Source organism: Sander vitreus, chromosome 5, assembly GCF_031162955.1.
Source record: "Sander vitreus isolate 19-12246 chromosome 5, sanVit1, whole genome shotgun sequence".
Classification (NCBI taxonomy): Eukaryota; Metazoa; Chordata; class Actinopteri; order Perciformes; family Percidae; genus Sander; species Sander vitreus.
This window is the reverse complement of record NC_135859.1, coordinates 37177230-37197153: the sequence shown is the minus strand read 5'-3', so window position 1 is coordinate 37197153 and position 19924 is coordinate 37177230. Positions and strand designations below refer to the sequence as shown.

At 44.7% G+C, this 19924-nt stretch overlaps 1 protein-coding gene across 1 annotated transcript in view; it reads right to left on the bottom strand.

Annotated features, from left to right (window-relative positions):
• The window catches only part of LOC144517770 (transient receptor potential cation channel subfamily M member 7-like), a 23791-nt gene extending 8318 nt beyond the window's left edge, over nt 1-15473 (bottom strand). Inside the window, exons 1-8 of the mRNA XM_078249891.1 lie at nt 15183-15473; nt 15019-15098; nt 13747-13785; nt 9254-9443; nt 7108-7321; nt 6699-6823; nt 3516-3687; nt 2680-2854 (exon numbers count right to left, since the gene is read on the bottom strand). Coding sequence (XP_078106017.1) covers nt 2680-2854; nt 3516-3687; nt 6699-6823; nt 7108-7321; nt 9254-9443; nt 13747-13785; nt 15019-15098; nt 15183-15200 — 1013 coding nt within the window. The 5' untranslated portion in view covers nt 15201-15473. The remainder of the gene's footprint in view (nt 1-2679; nt 2855-3515; nt 3688-6698; nt 6824-7107; nt 7322-9253; nt 9444-13746; nt 13786-15018; nt 15099-15182) is intronic.
• Nucleotides 15474-19924: the final 4451 nt, after the last annotated feature.

The following is a 19924-nucleotide window of genomic DNA, read 5'->3' as shown; positions in this document are numbered from 1 at the left end:
ATTCATACTTGTATTTTGTGTTTCTGCTACATGTTTACATGCTTTAGGCTCCTATTTTACCGATCTGAGGTCACGGCGTGAAGCGCCTGGCGCAGGGGCGTTTAGGGTGTCTTCATTAATCAGAGGTGTGTTTGGGGCGTAACATGCAATCAACCAATCAGAGATCATCTCCCATTCCCTTTAAAAGCCAGGCGCGTTTGGACCTTGGAGCATTGCTGTTATGATGGAGGATCTGCACCGTAATATTTGTATTTGTAATCTTCTGCATGTGTGTGTGCTGCTGTGCGTCCCTGTGTGTGTGTGTGTGTGTGTGTGTGTGTGTGTGTGTGTGTGTGTGTGTGTGCTGCTGTGTGTCCCTGTGTGTGTAACAAGCATAGTGTGCACGTGCTGTGCACGAGCCTAGGAGCATTTCACTAATGCTCTGTTAAAATAACAATGAAATGCTGCGTTATTGACTTTAGACCAGGTTTTTGTTGGTCAATGGTGCCATCACTTCCCACTGCCTCAAGATAGCAATACGCCCAGAATGCACCTGAACACACCTCCCTGTAAGACCAGCACGCCCAGGATGCACCTGAACACACCTCCCTGTAAGACCAGCACACCCAGGATGCACCTGAACACACCTCCCTGTAAGACCAGCACGCCCAGGATGCACCTGAACACACCTCCCTGTAAGACCAGCACGGCCATGGGGTGCAGGTGCATTTGTTATTTAAACGACGTGGGTGCTGGACGGGAAACTGACAACTGCGTCGGTCTTAAACTAGCAAAGACACTTGCGTCGGGCTGCGCTGGGCGCTGATAGGAGCCCTAAATGTTCAAAAAACCTTTATTTTTCTCAGTCTGAGACGCTCTGTTGTATGATCAGACAGAGCAGTCTGGGGCGGCTTTTAGTGATTCTTTTTAAGTGAGAGTGAAGCGTTTTGCTCGTTTCTTTTGCGTTGCTGAGTGTCTCGTGTTTTTGCAGGAGCGCCCTGAACGCCTCGAGTTAAAAAGACGTCATAGGCTGCATTTACACTGCTACGTTCACGCCTGGCGTCCACACTACTGTGGCGTTTCCTAGGCTCTTAAACAAAGACATTTGGAAACACTGCTGACCCCGTTTGGTATATCCTCGACGTTCCACCTCCGGGATTGTTCCTTTTGTGCCTTATGTCCTTCTTTTCGGGCAGATGTGCGTCCCCTTCCTCTGTCTCTGTGTTGGGGTTCTAACCTCTGGTGGATTTGTGAGGACTATGGTTAACTGCTCCTCAGATCTCTGCAGGGTAAATCCAGACAGCTACCTGGACTATCTGTCCAATCTGAGGTTTCTGTTGCACGACTAAAACTACTTTTGAACCTACACACGTTCCACCAAAACCAGCTCCTTCCAGAGACTATTTAGCAGAGGCACCGTGGCTCCGTCCGGAGCTTAGCCCCGCCCACGATGATTGTGATTGGTTTAAAGAAATGATAACGTTGTTCTCCCATCAAGGAATTCTGTGTGGACTAGCCAGACCTTCCTACGCAGCGCTGTGAGGAAGGTCTGGCTAGGACAGACGCACGTCGGTCAGTCTTATCGGTTAGGTGGAGCTGCTTCTTTGCTACAGTTAATGAATCCGTTATCATCGTACCTGATGTTGCTTTCTTCTACGTACAAACAAACATAACATATACTGTATGTCTGCAGACAAGATTACAGCTTTCCCTGGCGTTAGCATGTAGCAGTGTATGCAAGGGGGTAAGCTTCGCTTCAGAGCTCGAACCTCCTATGGCGCCATTCTGATGCTACCAAGCCATCACCTCCCGTTAGCATCCCGTTAGCATCCCGTTAGCATCCCATTGACTCCCATTCATTCTGACGTCACTTTGACAGAGAATACCTTTACATCTGAAGCGTTTAAAGACTCTATTTGTCCGTTGTTTATTGCTAAAGAAACACAACAACGTATAAAAGGCTCCATTACCTTGTAGCTCACGTTATGGCTCCGTAGCAGACGTTTTTATAACAATAGGCTAACGATTGGGTCATAACCACGAGACTTCCTGTCTCATAGTAGAGGAGTTACCGTATAGTACAGGAGAAGCTCTCAGGCAGTTTGGACTTCCATCAGCTGTTTAAGTGTAATGACTAATGTTAACTATCATTTTAGTGATCAATAATTAGCCTGTGTCTATGTTATCTCCTTACATATACCTACGCTCTCCGTCTCTGCTAGATTGGGAATGATTGAGATTTCTCTTGGCACAGCTACCAGAAGACTTCCAACTTTCAGACAGGTTGCTCACGTCACATCTACGTCTTCAAGCTCAGTTGGAGGCTGCTCAGTAACGCTCAGCCATCACCGGGAAAGAGCTTCTAATGTCCTTCACTGGTCTCCGTCCAGAGACACGGGGTCTGCTGGTCCATTCTTATATACGGTCTGTGAGTGTATGTGGTTGCCTGGAGCAGATGACCATGTACAGAAACCCAGCGCTGTGGGCGCTTGGGTAGCTCACCTGGTAGAGCGTGCGCCCATACACATTGGGAAAACCTTAGGTTTTTGCTCAAAGGGATTTCTTTTAAACACGTTTAGCTCATTATTCAAAGCTCTGGCCACGTTTAACATAAACATCCGACATCATAACATTATAGATATGACAGAAAATATAGAAAAGCCTAATAGTTCTCCTTTAATTTGACCCCAGCATGGATACCTGTCCACAGCAGTCTGCTTGTGTAAGAAGGCGAGCAGGTCGGCGGCGCGGCCCGATCCCTCGAACACAAACACCGGCACGGGGGGCTTGTTACTGACGTAGTCCAGCACGGTGGACACGATGGACGGGCCGCCCTCCAGCACCACACACACCACAGGCACTCCCTGGTTCAGCCCTGCACAGAAAACCAGGCGAGGCAGCTATTAGGGTGGCACGATATTAACAAAATGTGATATTGAGATATCAATATTAATTTCAATATTTTTAAGTATTGGGAAAAAGCATCAAAATAGATTCATAACAAATACAACACAAGGTTTATTTCAACTGACGGTCATATTGGACTGGTCCAACATGAATATATAAATAAGGACCATGTCTACAGAACAGGACATGTTCTACTGGTTGGACAGTATAAATATATAAATAAGGACCATGACTACAGAACAGGACATGTTCTACTGGTTGGACAGTATAAATATATAAATAAGGACCATGACTACAGAACAGGACATGTTCTACTGGTTGGACAGTATACATATATAAATAAGGACCATGTCTACAGAACAGGACATGTTCTACTGGTTGGACAGTATAAATATATAAATAAGGACCATGTCTACAGAACAGGACATGTTCTACTGGTTGGACAGTATAAATATATAAATAAGGACCATGACTACAGAACAGGACATGTTCTACTGGTTGGACAGTATAAATATATAAATAAGGACCATGTCTACAGAACAGGACATGTTCTACTGGTTGGACAGTAGAAATATATAAAGTGAGGGAGCGAGTGAGGGAACGGTTTCCAGACACAACTACTGACTCACGAGGGTGTATCTTCTGCAGCTGGATGTGTTTCTCCAGCTTCCTCCGGAGACCTTGTTGGCAGCCATGTTTTCCCAGCGTGCCGTCGTCTACCAACAGGAAGTGGGAGTGGAAACCGTTGAGACAGGCTCTCTTGCTCAGAGGATTCCCCAACGGCTGGTAGGGCCTGAACACCTGAACCAACCAACCAGGAGTCAGTCAGGGTACAACAATGGAGAAAGATGTGTTAGACACACACACACACACACATGTACGTGCACGTGCACGCACACATACAGACACACACACACACACACAAAAGTCTAGTTAATTAAACTTTTGTTAGTAGTTTTTTACAGTGAAAGGATAATGTATAATGTTTCCTAATGATGAGTAATGCTTCTTTGTGATTATGTTAGTATGTATTACGTGTCACTGATGGCTACTACAAAGTTACAACTGATTAAGGTTAATATATACCTTTAAACTTTATTTGGAACGCTAGTAACAGTGTAGGCCTACACCAGTGTTTCTCAAATGGGGGTATGTGTCCCTCTAGTGGTACTTTAGAGGACTGCAGGGGGTACGTATCCACCTAGGGGTACTTGGAGGACTGCAGGGGATACGTGTCCCCCTAGGGGTACTCTGGAGGACTGCAGGGGGTACGTGTCCCCCTAGGGGTACTCTGGAGGACTGCAGGGGGTACGTGTCCCCCTAGGGGTACTTTGGAGGACAGCAGGGGGTACGTGTCCCCCTAGTGGTACTTTAGAGGACTGTAGGGGTTACGTGTCCCCCTAGGGGTACTCTGGAGGACTGCAGGGTACGTGTCCCCTAGGGGTACTCTGGAGGACTGCAGGGGAGTACGTATCCCCTAGGGGTACTCTGGAGGACTGCAGGGGTACGTATCCCCCTAGGGGTACTCTGGAGGACTGCAGGGGAGTACGTATCCACCTAGGGGTACTTTAGAGGACTGCAGAGTACGTGTCTCCCTAGGGGTACTTTGGAGGACAGCAGAGTACGTGTCCCCCTAGGGGGTACTCTAGAGGACTGCAGGGGGTACGTGTCCCCCTAGGGGTACTCTGGAGGACTGCAGGGGGTACGTGTCCCCCTAGTGGTACTTTAGAGGACTGTAGGGGTTACGTGTCCCCCTAGGGGTACTCTGGAGGACTGCAGGGGGTACGTGTCCCCCTAGTGGTACTTTAGAGGACTGTAGGGGTTACGTGTCCCCCTAGGGGTACTCTGGAGGACAGCAGGGGTTACGTGTCCCCCTAGGGGTACTCTGGAGGACTGCAGGGGTGCGTGTCTCCCTAGGGGTACTTTAGAGGACTGCAGGGGTGCACGTATCCCCCTAGGGGGTACTGGAGGACTGCAGGGGATACGTGTCCCCCTAGGGGTACTTTGGAGGACTGCAGGGGGATACGTGTCCCCCTAGGGGATACTCTAGAGGACTGCAGGGGTTACGTGTCCCCCTAGGGGTACTCTGGAGGACTGCAGGGGGTACGTGTCCCCCTAGTGGTACTTTAGAGGACTGTAGGGGTTACGTGTCCCCCTAGGGGTACTTTGGAGGACTGCAGGGGGTACGTGTCCCCCTAGGGGTACTCTGGAGGACTGCAGGGGGTACGTATCCCCCTAGGGGTACTTTGGAGGACTGCAGGGGGTACGTGTCCCCCTAGGGGTACTCTGGAGGACTGCAGGGGGTACGTGTCCCCCTAGGGGTACTTTAGAGGACTACAGGGGTTACGTGAGATTTTTTGCAAAATGTTTTTCAGTTACAAGGCTGTTGGACATATTCTTGCCCTTCCTTCCTTCCTTCTTTCCTTCCTTCCTTCCTTCCTTCTTTCCTTCCTTCCTTCCTTCCTTCCTTCCTTCTTTCCTTCTTTCCTTCCTTCCTTCCTTCCTTCCTTCTTTCCTTCCTTCCTTCCTTCCTTCCTTCCTTCCTTCCTTCCTTCTTTCCTTCCTTCTTTCCTTCCTTCCTTCCTTCCTTCCTTCTACTGTCAAAACCGACAAAACACGCGGCAAGAAAACAAAAATAATGTTGAAAAAAGCTCAGAAAAAGAGGGAAAAACGTCCAAAAAAACCCAACAAAAACGTCCTTTTACTGCCCGAAGTCGGTACAAAAGTTGAGCACGAAAACCGAGTATTCAAGTGGAATATATGTTGCTTAAAAGTTAAAAGTAAGTTGATTAAATGTTACTTTGTTATCGCCAATCGATCCGGTACCTCTGCGCTAAACTAATAATAAAATAACCATTAACTGAAGTGACGCACCGTTGTGACGAAAAGAGAGCTGAACCAGAAGGCAAAGCTCTCAATCTACCGGTCAGTTTTTGTTCCTACCCTCACCTATGGTCATGAAGGCTGGGTCATGACCGAAAGAACAAGATCCAGGGTACAAGCAGCTGTACCTAGGGAGGTGTTCCAGGCACGTCCAGCTGGGAGGAGGTCTCAGGGAAGACCCAGGACTAGGTGGAGGGACGTCCAGCTGGGAGGAGGCCTCGGGGGAGACCCAGGACTAGGTGGAGGGACGTCCAGCTGGGAGGAGGCCTCGGGGAAGACCCAGGACTAGGTGGAGGGACGTCCAGCTGGGAGGAGGCCTCGGGGGAGACCCAGGACTAGGTGGAGGGACGTCCAGCTGGGAGGAGGCCTCGGGGAAGACCCAGGACTAGGTGGAGGGACGTCCAGCTGGGAGGAGGCCTCGGGGAAGACCCAGGACTAGGTGGAGGGACGTCCAGCTGGGAGGAGGCCTCGGGGGAAGACCCAGGACTAGGTGGAGGGACGTCCCAGCTGGGAGGAGGCCTCGGGGAGACCCAGGACTAGGTGGAGGGACGTCCAGCTGGGAGGAGGCCTCGGGGAAGACCCAGGACTAGGTGGAGGGACGTCCAGCTGGGAGGAGGCCTCGGGGGAGACCCAGGACTAGGTGGAGGGATTATATCTCTAACCTGGCCTGGGAACGCCTCGGGATCCCCCAGTCGGAGCTGGTTAATGTGGCTCGGGAAAGGGAAGTTTGGGGTCCCCTGCTGGAGCTGCTACCCCCGCGACCCGACCCCGGATAAGCGGACGAAGATGGATGGATGGATGGACTAACTGAAGTTTAATTACCTGTCAATTCACCATCTACTAATGATGGATTTTCTAAAGTGTTACGGTAATATTATTCAGTGTCAAACTGTAATCTCATTCGACAACGCAGAAGATTTTGAACTCACGTCTCTGCCGATGAGGTCCGTGTTGTTGTCGATGACTCCCCAGGGTGTGATGCCGACTGTGTTTCTCTTCCGCAGGTTGTGGCCGCCGAATGTTTTCACCGCCTCGCCCACGTACTTCGACACACCTGGAGAGGATGTGAAGAGCAGCACATCAACAAATCAACAGTTTGGGCATCATGCACCGGTGTCCTTCAGCTCTCTTCCCGACTGGCTCAATCAGACGGGAATTTAGAATATTAGTTGACAGCCCTAGTCCATACACTGCTCCTTGCAGACCATCGGGTCTGCTGTGACAATTTTGCATACTGCCGGCTGAAGAGGAGAAGAAATCCTTTAAATATGAAATCCACTCCAAATTGGTCTATTGACCCACACACACACAGATCTTAAAACAATCTATAACAGCTACCTGTGTTGATGCCATCGGTGAGTATCCACGCCCCGGTGCTGAGGGCTGCGGTGACCAATCCTTTGCTGAAGGCCTGCTTGACTTTCGGCGGCAGGGTGAAGTTTTCTGCGCCGCCCTGGACAGTCAGCAGCAGCTTGGGTCTCTCCATCTGCCACTCCCTCAGCATCAGCTGCAGCAGCGCCTCAGGCTTTGAGTCCACCGCCAAACGAACATACTGGACAGGAAACACATCTAATTGTTAGGGACTGAGCACGGACATACTGGACAGGAAACACATCCAACTGTTAGGGACTGAGCACGGACATACTGGACAGGAAACACATCTAATTGTTAGGGACTGAGCACGGACATACTGGACAGGAAACACATCTAATTGTTAGGGACTGAGCATGGACATTCTGGACAGGAAACACATCCAACTGTTAGGGACTGAGCACGAACATACTGGACAGGAAACACATCCAACTGTTAGGGACTGAGCACGAACATACTGGACAGGAAACACATCCAACTGTTAGGGACTGAGCACGGACATACTGGACAGGAAACACATCCAACTGTTAGGGACTGAGCACGGACATACTGGACAGGAAACACATCCAACTGTTAGGGACTGAGCACGGACATACTGGACAGGAAACACATCCAACTGTTAGGGACTGAGCACGGACATACTGGACAGGAAACACATCCAACTGTTAGGGACTGAGCACGGACATACTGGACAGGAAACACATCCAACTGTTAGGGACTGAGCACGGACATACTGGACAGGAAACACATCCAACTGTTAGGGACTGAGCACGGACATACTGGACAGGAAACACATCCAACTGTTAGGGACTGAGCACGGACATACTGGACAGGAAACACGATCTACTGTTAGGGACTGAGCACGGACATACTGGACAGGAAACACATCCAATTGTTAGGGACTGAGCATGGACATTCTGGACAGGAAACACATCCAACTGTTAGGGACTGAGCACGAACATACTGGACAGGAAACACATCCAACTGTTAGGGAATAAGCACGAACATACAGACATATGCCCAAACCACCTCAACTGGCTGTAGAAACAGGAGACGTCTCTTACGTCCTAAAACCAGCCTCTGGAGACTCCACCAGCTGACTTCTCTATTGGCTGTTGAAACAGGAGACGTCTCTTACGTCCTAAAACCAGCCTCTGGAGACTCCACCAGCTGACTTCTCTATTGGATGTTGAAACAGGAGACGTCTCTTACGGTCTAAAACCAGCCTCTGGAGACTCCACCAGCTGACTTCTCCATTGGCTGTTGAAACAGGAGACGTCTCTTACGTCCTAAAACCAGCCTCTGGAGACTCGGCCAGCTGACTTCTCTATTGGCTGTTGAAACAGGAGACGTCTCTTACGTCCTAAAACCAGCCTCTGGAGACTCCACCAGCTGACGTCTCTATTGGCTGTTGAAACAGGAGACGTCTCTTACGTCCTAAAACCAGCCTCTGGAGACTCCACCAGCTGACGTCTCCATTGGCTGTTGAAACAGGAGACGTCTCTTACGTCCTAAAACCAGCCTCTGGAGACTCCACCAGCTGACTTCTCTATTGGATGTTGAAACAGGAGACGTCTCTTACGGTCTAAAACCAGCCTCTGGAGACTCCACCAGCTGACTTCTCCATTGGCTGTTGAAACAGGAGACGTCTCTTACGTCCTAAAACCAGCCTCTGGAGACTCCACCAGCTGACTTCTCCATTGGCTGTTGAAACAGGAGACGTCTCTTACGTCCTAAAACCAGCCTCTGGAGACTCCACCAGCTGACTTCTCTATTGGCTGTTGAAACAGGAGACGTCTCTTACGTCCTAAAACCAGCCTCTGGAGACTCCACCAGCTGACTTCTCTATTGGCTGTTGAAACAGGAGACGTCTCTTACGTCCTAAAACCAGCCTCTGGAGACTCCACCAGCTGACGTCTCTATTGGCTGTTGAAACAGGAGACGTCTCTTACGGTCTAAAACCAGCCTCTGGAGACTCCACCAGCTGACTTCTCTATTGGCTGTTGAAACAGGAGACGTCTCTTACGTCCTAAAACCAGCCTCTGGAGACTCCACCAGCTGACTACTCTATCGGCTGTTGAAACAGAACTGGACTTTAGACTCCTGTACAGACCTTGGCGCGGCAGACTCGTGTGGCGGTGTCCTGAAAGTCGACGGTCCCGTAGGCGTCAGTGGGACTGGCTTTGGTGTGACGCTCCATGGACCAGTCGTCCTCCAGCTCCACGCCGGGATCAGGATGTAGGGAAATGGGGGGTAGGGAGTGTTGCCAAGAGTGCTCCCCCATCAGCCGTCCACAGCAACATCTGGCCAATCAATGATCAGAAACTGAAGCAAAGCAGCTGGCAAGAATTCAAAGTCACTTCTATTTCTGTGTGGGACGATATGCTTTTGTCCCGATTATTGATTATTTCCCGATACATGGGCCCCGATTGGATTGTATTGCTATTTTCATTTATTGCGATTCAATTGCGTTGAGTATTGGGATGTTCTTTTCCTTCTTTAACCCTCATGTTGTTCTCGGGTCAAATTTGACCCATTTTAACCAAATTGTCAAAAAAATAAAGTGGATGCAAATGATCAGTTACCTACTTTCACTGAATTTGGGTGTTTTACATTACATTTTATAGCATTTGGAAGAAAAAAAAACAAAGAAAACGTCAAAGAAAGCACAGAAAAACATCGACAAAAAGTGACAAAAAACTTGTGACAATGGTTTCAAAGATTTTTTAAATATTAGAAAATATGGGATGTCGAAATAAGCACCGAAAATGAAAAAAAAACAAAAAAAAAACAAAAACAAAGGAAAAGCAACAAAAACAATGAAAAAAAGAAGTCTAAAACTCCACAAAAACCCCACAAAAAACGCCCAAAACGTTGAAAAAGTGACAAAACGTCAGTTATCAATGTTGAAAAAAGGGACCCAAACGTTGAAAAAAACATGACTTCCAAAGAGCGGCTAAATCCTTGAGATAGAGACAACAAACGTGTTTGTTTTCAGGGTTTTCGGGGGTTTTTTTTCACTGTTTTTTGTTTCACATCGTTGCCGACATTTCTGACATTTTTTCCGATGTTTTATTTTCAATGTTTTTGTCGTTTCTTCTGACATTTTTAAAGGTTTTCCTTTTTTAACTGGGATTTTTTTATTTTTTTTATTTTGACATTATTCTCTACGTTTGACTGATTTTTTTCTGACATTTTTATATATATATATATATATATTTATATATATATATATATATATATAAATATATATATATATATATATTTATATATATATATATATAAATATATATAAATATATATATATATATATATATATATTTATATATATATATATATATATATATAAATATATATAAATATATATATTTATATATATTTGTGTGTAATCTACTTGGCAGTGTCCGAGTGTGTGAGGGCGTTAATGGCCCTCGAGGTGTTCATTATGTGGAGTTAATGGACTCTGACGAGGCTGTGAGGCGCGACGGGAGCCAGAGCTGGAGGTCGGACATTAACCTTTACTTACAGCCAAGGGCGTTGCCCTGGTTACAACATGGGGGGTGCTCCCCCAGAAAATAACTTAACTGTCGTCACCACAGGATGATCACTTTCTGTTTTCTCTTTGTTCTTCATCTATTCCAGCCTTTTTTAATATTTCAATTATTATTTTTAGTTCTATTTCTAAGGGACCGTTTATGGAATGGACCACCGGAGGAAAATAGGGGAGGGTCGTGTCTTTGTATTCTTTGCTGAGGGGAGGGTCGTCCAACATTTTTCAGTCCAGAGGGGGGGGGGGGGGGGTCACCCAACTTTTGTATTCATGAAACAGCAACATTTCAAAGTGGCTTGTTTGGTGCATGTTCTTCCATGTAGCTCTTAGTCTCGGCCCTCCTTCGCTACCAGATGGGTCTGACCCATGAGTTTGCTGGGGGGGGCCAAGGGAGCACTGCCCCCTGGTGGCTGAAACGGGTAATTGCATTGTTTAAAAAATGAGTGGAATAATTACGTCTGACATGATCAGATATTTTATGAATATTAGGGATGTCAAAATAACGCGTTAAAAGAAACAACGCAGATTAATCCATTCCATGTTGACGTTTGCATACAGACGAAAATCTGGCTCCACTGATATGTCTGCTCTTCTCTCTGCTGCTCTGAAACAGACGTTACAGGAAACACAAACATCGCTGCACGTGATGCTAGTTAACACAATACTCAACAGCAGCTAACGTTAGCCTACCGCTAGCTAGTTAACACAATACTCGACAGCAGCTAAAGTTAGCCTACCGCTTGCTAGTTAACACTATACTCGACAGCAGCTAACGTTAGCCTACCGCTAGCTAGTTAACACTATACTCGACAGCAGCTAACGTTAGCCTACCGCTAGCTAGTTAACACTATACTCGACATCAGCTAACGTTAGCCTACCGCTAGCTAGTTAACACTATACTCGACATCAGCTAACGTTAGCCTACCGCTAGCTAGTTAACACTATACTCGACAGCAGCTAACGTTAGCCTACCGCTAGCCAGTTAACACTATACTCGACAGCAGCTAACGTTAGCCTACCGCTAGCCACTTAACACTATACTCGACAGCAGCTAACGTTAGCCTGCACTAGCTACTTAACACTATACTCGACAGCACTAGCGTTGGCCTGCAGCTAGCTAGTTAACACTATACTCGACAGCAGCTAACGTTAGCCTACCGCTAGCCAGTTAACACTATACTCGACAGCAGCTAACGTTTGCCTACCGCTAGCTAGTTAACACAATACTCGACAGCAGCTAACGTTAGCCTACCGCTAGCTAGTTAACACTATACTCGACAGCAGCTAACGTTAGCCTACCGCTAGCTAGTTAACACTATACTCGACAGCAGCTAACGTTAGCCTACCGCTAGCTAGTTAACACTATACTCGACAGCAGCTAACGTTAGCCTACAACTAGCCAGTTAACACTATACTCGACAGCAGCTAACGTTAGCCTACCGCTAGCTAGTTAAACACTATACTCAGACAGCAGCTAACGTTAGCCTACCGCTAGCTAGTTAACACTATACTCGACAGCAGCTAGCGTTGGCCTACCGCTAGCTAGTTAACACTATGCTCGACAGCAGCTAGCGTTAGCCTACCGCTAGCTAGTTAACACTATACTCGACAGCAGCTAACGTTAGCCTACCGCTAGCTAGTTAACACTATACTCGACAGCAGCTAACGTTAGCCTACCGCTAGCTAGTTAACACTATACTCGACAGCAGCTAACGTTAGCCTACCGCTAGCTAGTTAACACTGTACTCGACAGCAGCTAACGTTAGCCTACCGCTAGCTAGTAGCTGGATTAAACAGGGTTAAAATGCTGACAGCTAACGCTAAACGGTGTAAAGTGTGACTGTGTTTTACTGTAGAGGATTCAACACCGGGATGTAACAATCTGCAGCTGCCGTCGGAGAAACAACACAGACGGTGCGTTCAATGAAACTGGTAAACTACAGCCTCGTGGTGCATTTGAAGTTATTGTTAAATGTCCTTTTCCATCTGGTTGTTGTTTTTGTCGTTCAACAGCAATTTACTAGTGAAATAAGTTATTGTTATTGTTATACATTATTATTAATCATTTAATGTTGACCATATGGCAGCAATAAACAAGCCGTTCTTTAATGTCACCAACTGTTGTTTATACCTTTTTATTATTTTTTTTTTACTTTCTTAAAAAGTATCGGTTCAGGCACCGTTAATTATGTATGTGATTAATTAATCACAGAGTACGTAATTAATTAGATAACATTTTTTTATTGATTGACAACCCTAATATATATCTTAAATAACACAAAACAAGTGAATGGTGGCAGGTAATACATCTGATTTCATATACTGGGTTAGTAATAACAGTATTTCCTGGCTGACGATGGCAGCAGCAGGACGCAAAAAACGAAAAGGGTCACGCCTTTTTTGGCTAAAGGTCCCAAAACTCCTCCGGTGGAACCTTAAATAAATAACAAACAGTCCCTAACTGTTTTTATATTTTGGACTTCATGTTTTTTTTAAGAAATATAAATAACATTTAATCATTTCCAACTTGTTTTTCTCTCGAAAATGTATTACTTCTTCTAAAAATATTTAGACTTTTTTTTTTCAGAAATATTTAGACTTTTTTTTCAAAACTATTTAGACTTTTTTTCCAAAAATATTTAGACTTTTTTTTCTAAAAATATTTAGACTTTTTTTCCAAAAATATTTCGACTTTTTTTTCTAAAAATATTTCGACTTTTTTTTCTAAAAATATTTCGATTTTTTTTTTTAAAAAATATTTCGATTTTTTTTCCAAAAATATTTCGATTTTTTTTTCCAAAAATATTTCGACTTTTTTTCAAAAATTATTTTGACTTTTTTAAAAAAAATATTTAGACTTTTTTTAAAAAAATATTTAGACTTTTTTTTAAAAAATATTCTGACTTTAACATCCAGACATTAACAAATCATTGTAATCGGGGAGAGGAGGGGAATGGAGAGAGTTTTCAGATGCTATAAAGAACAACATAAACACACTATCTATATAAATATATACATATATATATATATATGTATATGTATGTCTTCATATTTACCTGATGAGGTTTTGGCATACTTGACAGACTGGAATACATCTGTAGGAAACAGGAAATAAGACATTAACAGAGTCCAGGAATCCAGGAGCTGTGTGTTCCTGGAAGGAAGGAACCGTTTACACACTAACACAACTAATCACAAATACTTCTTCTTTTTAAGGCTGTCTATGTGTGTGTGTGTGTGTGTGTGTGTCTGTGTGTGTGTGTGTGTCTGTCTGTGTGTGTGTGTGTGTGTGTGTGTGTGTGTGTGTGTGTCTGTGTGTGTGTTTGTCTGTGTGTGTGTGTATGTGTCTGTGTGTATGTGTTGTCTGTGTGTGTGTATGTCTCTGTATCATGTGTGTGTGTGTGTCTGTGTGTGTGTGTGTGTCTGTGTGTGTGTGTGTGTGTGTGTGTCTGTGTGTGTGTGTGTGTCTGTGTGTGTGTGTTTGTGTGTGTCTGTGTGTGTGTGTTTGTGTGTCTGTGTGTGTTCGTGTATGTCTCTGTATGTGTGTGTGTGTGTCTCTGTCTGTGTGTGTTCGTGTATGTGTGTGTGTGTGTGTGTGTGTGTGTGTGTGTGTGTGTGTGTGTGTGTGTGTGTGTGTGTGTGTGTGTGTGTGTGTGTGTGTGTGTGTGTGTGTGTGTGTGTATGTCTCTGTATGTGTGTGTGTGTGTGTGTGTGTGTTTTACAAGCGTTAAAGAAACATCAGATGTTATAAACTACATGTAACTAGTAACTAAAGCTGGAACAGATGAATGTAGCGGAGTAACTAAAGTAACTAGTAACTAAAGTAACTAGTAACTAAAGCTGGAACAGATGAATGTAGTGGAGTAACTAAAGTAACTAGTAACTAAAGCTGGAACAGATGAATGTAGAGGAGTAACTAAAGTAACTAGTAACTAAAGCTGGAACGGATGAATGTAGAGGAGTAACTAAAGTAACTAGTAACTAAAGCTGGAACAGATGAATGTAGTGGAGTAACTAAAGTAACTAGTAACTAAAGCTGGAACAGATGAATGTAGTGGAGTAACTAAAGTAACTAGTAACTAAAGCTGGAACAGATGAATGTAGTGGAGTAACTAAAGTAACTAGTAACTAAAGCTGGAACAGATGAATGTAGTGGAGTAACTAAAGTAACTAGTAACTAAAGCTGGAACAGATGAATGTAGCAGAGTAGAAGTAGAATGTGGCATGAAAAGAAAAGACTCAAGTAAAGTAAAAGTACCTCAACATTTGGACTCAAGTACAGTACTGGAGTAAATGTACTTAGTTACTTTACAGCGCTGTGAGGTTACCTGTGAAGGTCCCGAGATGAAGGGATGAACTTCACACACTCTCTCTTGAAGAAAGTTTCCTCAATCCAAGACTTCCGTGACTGGAAACAGAAGAGAGAGTATTTACTCACGGAGAGACACGAGACAAACAGACTACTACTGAAATATTAAATGTCATCAGTGACCTTCTCGGTGAAACTCATTGCAGCGGGAGCCACACAGAAGTACCCGTAGTTTCCCTCCTCTTCATGGAAACCTGAAACTTGCAGTCTTGAAGCCCACCGGTGGCGGGATGTGGGACGTAACGGTCTCACAGAGGTCTGTCCTTCACGCTTCAGCCGGTCTGTCAGGGTCCGTCCGGCCGCTGTGGAACAAACAGTTCCCAGAGAATCTAACAATGGCTTCACCGAGTCTGAGAGAACAGTTGGTAGGAAACACACACACACACACACACACACACACACACACACACACACACACACGTGCACACACACACAAACAAGCACACACACACACACACACACACACACACACACACACACACACACACACACACGACACACGTGCACACACACACAAACAAGCACTCACACACACACACACACACACACACACACACGACACATGTGCACACACACACAAACAAGCACTCACGCATGCACGCACACACACACACACACACATGTGCACATGTGCACACACACACACACACACACACACACAAGACACAGGCGCACACACACGTGCACACACACACACACACACACAAACACACACACAGAGACACACACACACACACACACACACACACACACACACACACAAGACACAGGCGCACACACACGCGCACACACACACACACACACACAGAAACACATACAGAGACACACACACACACGCACACACACACACACACAGACACAAACACACACACAAGCATGCACGCATGCACGGACGCACACACACACACACAAGACACAGGCGCACACACACGTGCACACACACACACACACACACACACACACACACACACACAGACACAAACACACACACAAGCATGCACGGACGCACACACACACACACACACACAAGACACAGGCGCACACACAAGTGCACACACACACACAAACAGAGACACATACAGAGACACACACACACACATCTATAATTTAACAGTGGCTTCACCAAGTTTGAGAGAATAGTTGGTAGGAAACACACACACACACACACACACACACACACACACACACACACACACACACACCTCTTCCTCTTCCTGGGATTATGGCTGACTGTGTCAACACTAAACAGGGCTGTGTTTATGTTCACGTGTGAGTAATTATATTGGTATGCAGATATTCACTCACATTCATTGAGGAAGAAGAGAACAAGGTCCAAGAGTTCCTGAACTCAGCAGTTAGTGTTCATCGTTCCCTGACAAACCCCTAGTTCATTATAATAAGCACGTTAGTATAGTCTTTAAACGTGTGTGTGTCTGTCTATATGTGTGTGTCTTTGTGTGTGTCTGTCTGTCTGTCTGTCTGTATATCTGTGTGTTTGTGCGCACGCGCCCGCCTGCCCGCTTGCGCGCGCGTGTGTGTGTGTCTTTGTGTGTGTGTGTGTGTCTGTGTGTGTGTGTCTGTCTATATGTGTGTGTGTCTTTGTGTGTGTCTGTCTGTCTGTATGTATATCTGTGTGTGTGTGTGTGTGTGTGTGTGTGTGTGTGTGTCAGTGTGTAGTTTTGGCTTTGGTATTATTCAATCTGTTAAGTTACATTAGTAACGTTATGAAAGCTGTAACGTTAGCCCAGTAACGAGTAACCTACAGTAGATAAGTAACGAGTAACCTACAGTAGATAAGTAACGAGTAACCTACAGTAGCTAAGTAACGAGTAACCTACAGTAGCCCAGTAACGAGTAACGTACAGTAGCTAAGTAACGAGTAACGTACAGTAGCCCAGTAACGAGTAACCTACAGTAGCCCAGTAACGAGTAACGTACAGTAGCTAAGTAACGAGTAACCTACAGTAGATAAGTAACGAGTAACGTACAGTAGCTAAGTAACGAGTAACCTACAGTAGCCCAGTAACGAGTAACCTACAGTAGCTAAGTAACGAGTAACCTACAGTAGCCCAGTAACGAGTAACCTACAGTAGCTCAGTAACGAGTAACCTACAGTAGATAAGTAACGAGTAACCTACAGTAGCCCAGTAACGAGTAACCTACAGTAGCCAAGTAACGAGTAACCTACAGTAGCTAAGTAACGAGTAACCTACAGTAGATAAGTAACGAGTAACCTACAGTAGCTAAGTAACGAGTAACCTACAGTAGCTAGGGCAACGAGTAACCTACAGTAGCTAAGTAACGAGTAACCTACAGTAGATAAGTAACGAGTAACCTACAGTAGCTAAGTAACGAGTAACCTACAGTAGCCCAGTAACGAGTAACCTACAGTAGCTAAGTAACGAGTAACCTACAGTAGCTCAGTAACGAGTAACCTACAGTAGCTAAGTAACGAGTAACCTACAGTAGCCAAGTAACGAGTAACCTACAGTAGCTCAGTAACGAGTAACCTACAGTAGATAAGTAACGAGTAACCTACAGTAGCCCAGTAACGAGTAACCTACAGTAGCTAAGTAACGAGTAACCTACAGTAGATAAGTAACGAGTAACCTACAGTAGCCCAGTAACGAGTAACGTACAGTAGCTAAGTAACGAGTAACCTACAGTAGCTAAGTAACGAGTAACCTACAGTAGCTCAGTAACGAGTAACCTACAGTAGATAAGTAACGAGTAACCTACAGTAGCCCAGTAACGAGTAACCTACAGTAGCTAAGTAACGAGTAACCTACAGTAGCTAAGTAACGAGTAACCTACAGTAGATAAGTAACGAGTAACGTACAGTAGCCCAGTAACGAGTAACGTACAGTAGCTAAGTAACGAGTAACCTACAGTAGATAAGTAACGAGTAACCTACAGTAGCTAAGTAACGAGTAACCTACAGTAGATAAGTAACGAGTAACCTACAGTAGCCCAGTAACGAGTAACCTACAGTAGCTAAGTAACGAGTAACCTACAGTAGCCCAGTAACGAGTAACCTACAGTAGCCAAGTAACGAGTAACCTACAGTAGCCCAGTAACGAGTAACCTACAGTAGCCCAGTAACGAGTAACCTACAGTAGCCCAGTAACGAGTAACCTACAGTAGTAATAACAGCTGAAGTTAAGTGACGTTACGTTGTAGAAATAAAAAACATTTCTGGAGATGAAAAAAATAAACAAAAACTGTAAATGGGTTGTACTAATGCTAACAGCCACACTAACATGTAGCTACCATGCTATCTGTCACACTGACATGTAGCTACCATGCTATCTGTCACACTGACATGTAGCTACCATGCTACCATGTTTAACTTACTAACATAGCAGTCGCATCAGCTGTGTGCTAACGGCAGCTAATTGCTGGTCATAAATAGCCGAAATGTGGGTTTAATTATTCAGGAAACGAGCTGGCGTCTTCAGCAGATATTGATTTAGTTTTAAAGAACTCACCGTGGCTGCTGGCTGCAGTTTAAACCGTGTGTGTGTGTGTGTGTGTGTGTGTGTGTGTGTGTGTGTGTGTGTGTGTGTGTGTGCGCATCTCTGAGGATTTATGACTGTCCGCCCTTTGATCCGCCGCAGGGCCAAAGGGCGGACAGCCGGGACATTACACGTCTATAAAACACATGGACTCTATACATCTGTACTACTAACAAGTATTCAGATCCTCTACTGCAGTAAAAGTACTAATACCACACTGTTATAATACTCTGTTACAGTAAAGGTGTGTACGTCTCATCAGGAGAAAGTAGTTGTTGTATTAAAACATTGTGTAAAGAGTAAAGGATCAACCAGCTGTGTGTTTAATGGTCTGATCATCTCAGCTGGACTTGTAGTCCTTATATTGTTATTAACTAGTAACTAAAGCTAGCGGAGTAACTAAAGTAACTAGTATCTAAAGTAACTAAGGTAACTAAAGCTGGAACAGATGAATGTAGTGGAGTAACTAAAGTAACTAGTAACTAAAGCTAGCGGAGTAACTAAAGCTGGAACAGATGAATGTAGAGGAGTAACTAAAGTAACTAGTAACTAAAGTAACTAGTAACTAAAGCTGGAACAGATGAATGTAGTGGAGTAACTAAAGTAACTAGTAACTAAAGTAACTAGTAACTAAAGCTGGAACAGATGAATGTAGCGGAGTAACTAAAGTAACTAGTAACTAAAGCTGGAACGGATGAATGTAGCGGAGTAACTAAAGTAACTAGTAACTAAAGCTGGAACAGATGAATGTAGCGGAGTAACTAAAGTAACTAGTAACTAAAGCTGGAACAGATGAATGTAGAGGAGTAACTAAAGTAACTAGTAACTAAAGCTGGAACAGATGAATGTAGAGGAGTAACTAAAGTAACTAGTAACTAAAGTAACTAGTAACTAAATTTGGAACAGATGAATGTAGTGGAGTAACTAAAGTAACTAGTAACTAAAGCTGGAACAGATGAATGTAGCGGAGTAACTAAAGTAACTAGTAACTAAAGCTGGAACAGATGAATGTAGAGGAGTAACTAAAGTAACTAGTAACTAAAGTAACTAGTAACTAAAGCTGGAACAGATGAATGTAGCGGAGTAACTAAAGTAACTAGTAACTAAAGCTGGAACAGATGAATGTAGTGGAGTAACTAAAGTAACTAGTAACTAAAGTAACTAGTAACTAAAGCTGGAACAGATGAATGTAGTGGAGTAACTAAAGTAACTAGTAACTAAAGCTGGAACAGATGAATGTAGTGGAGTAACTAAAGTAACTAGTAACTAAAGCTGGAACAGATGAATGTAGCGGAGTAACTAAAGTAACTAGTAACTAAAGCTGGAACAGATGAATGTAGCGGAGTAACT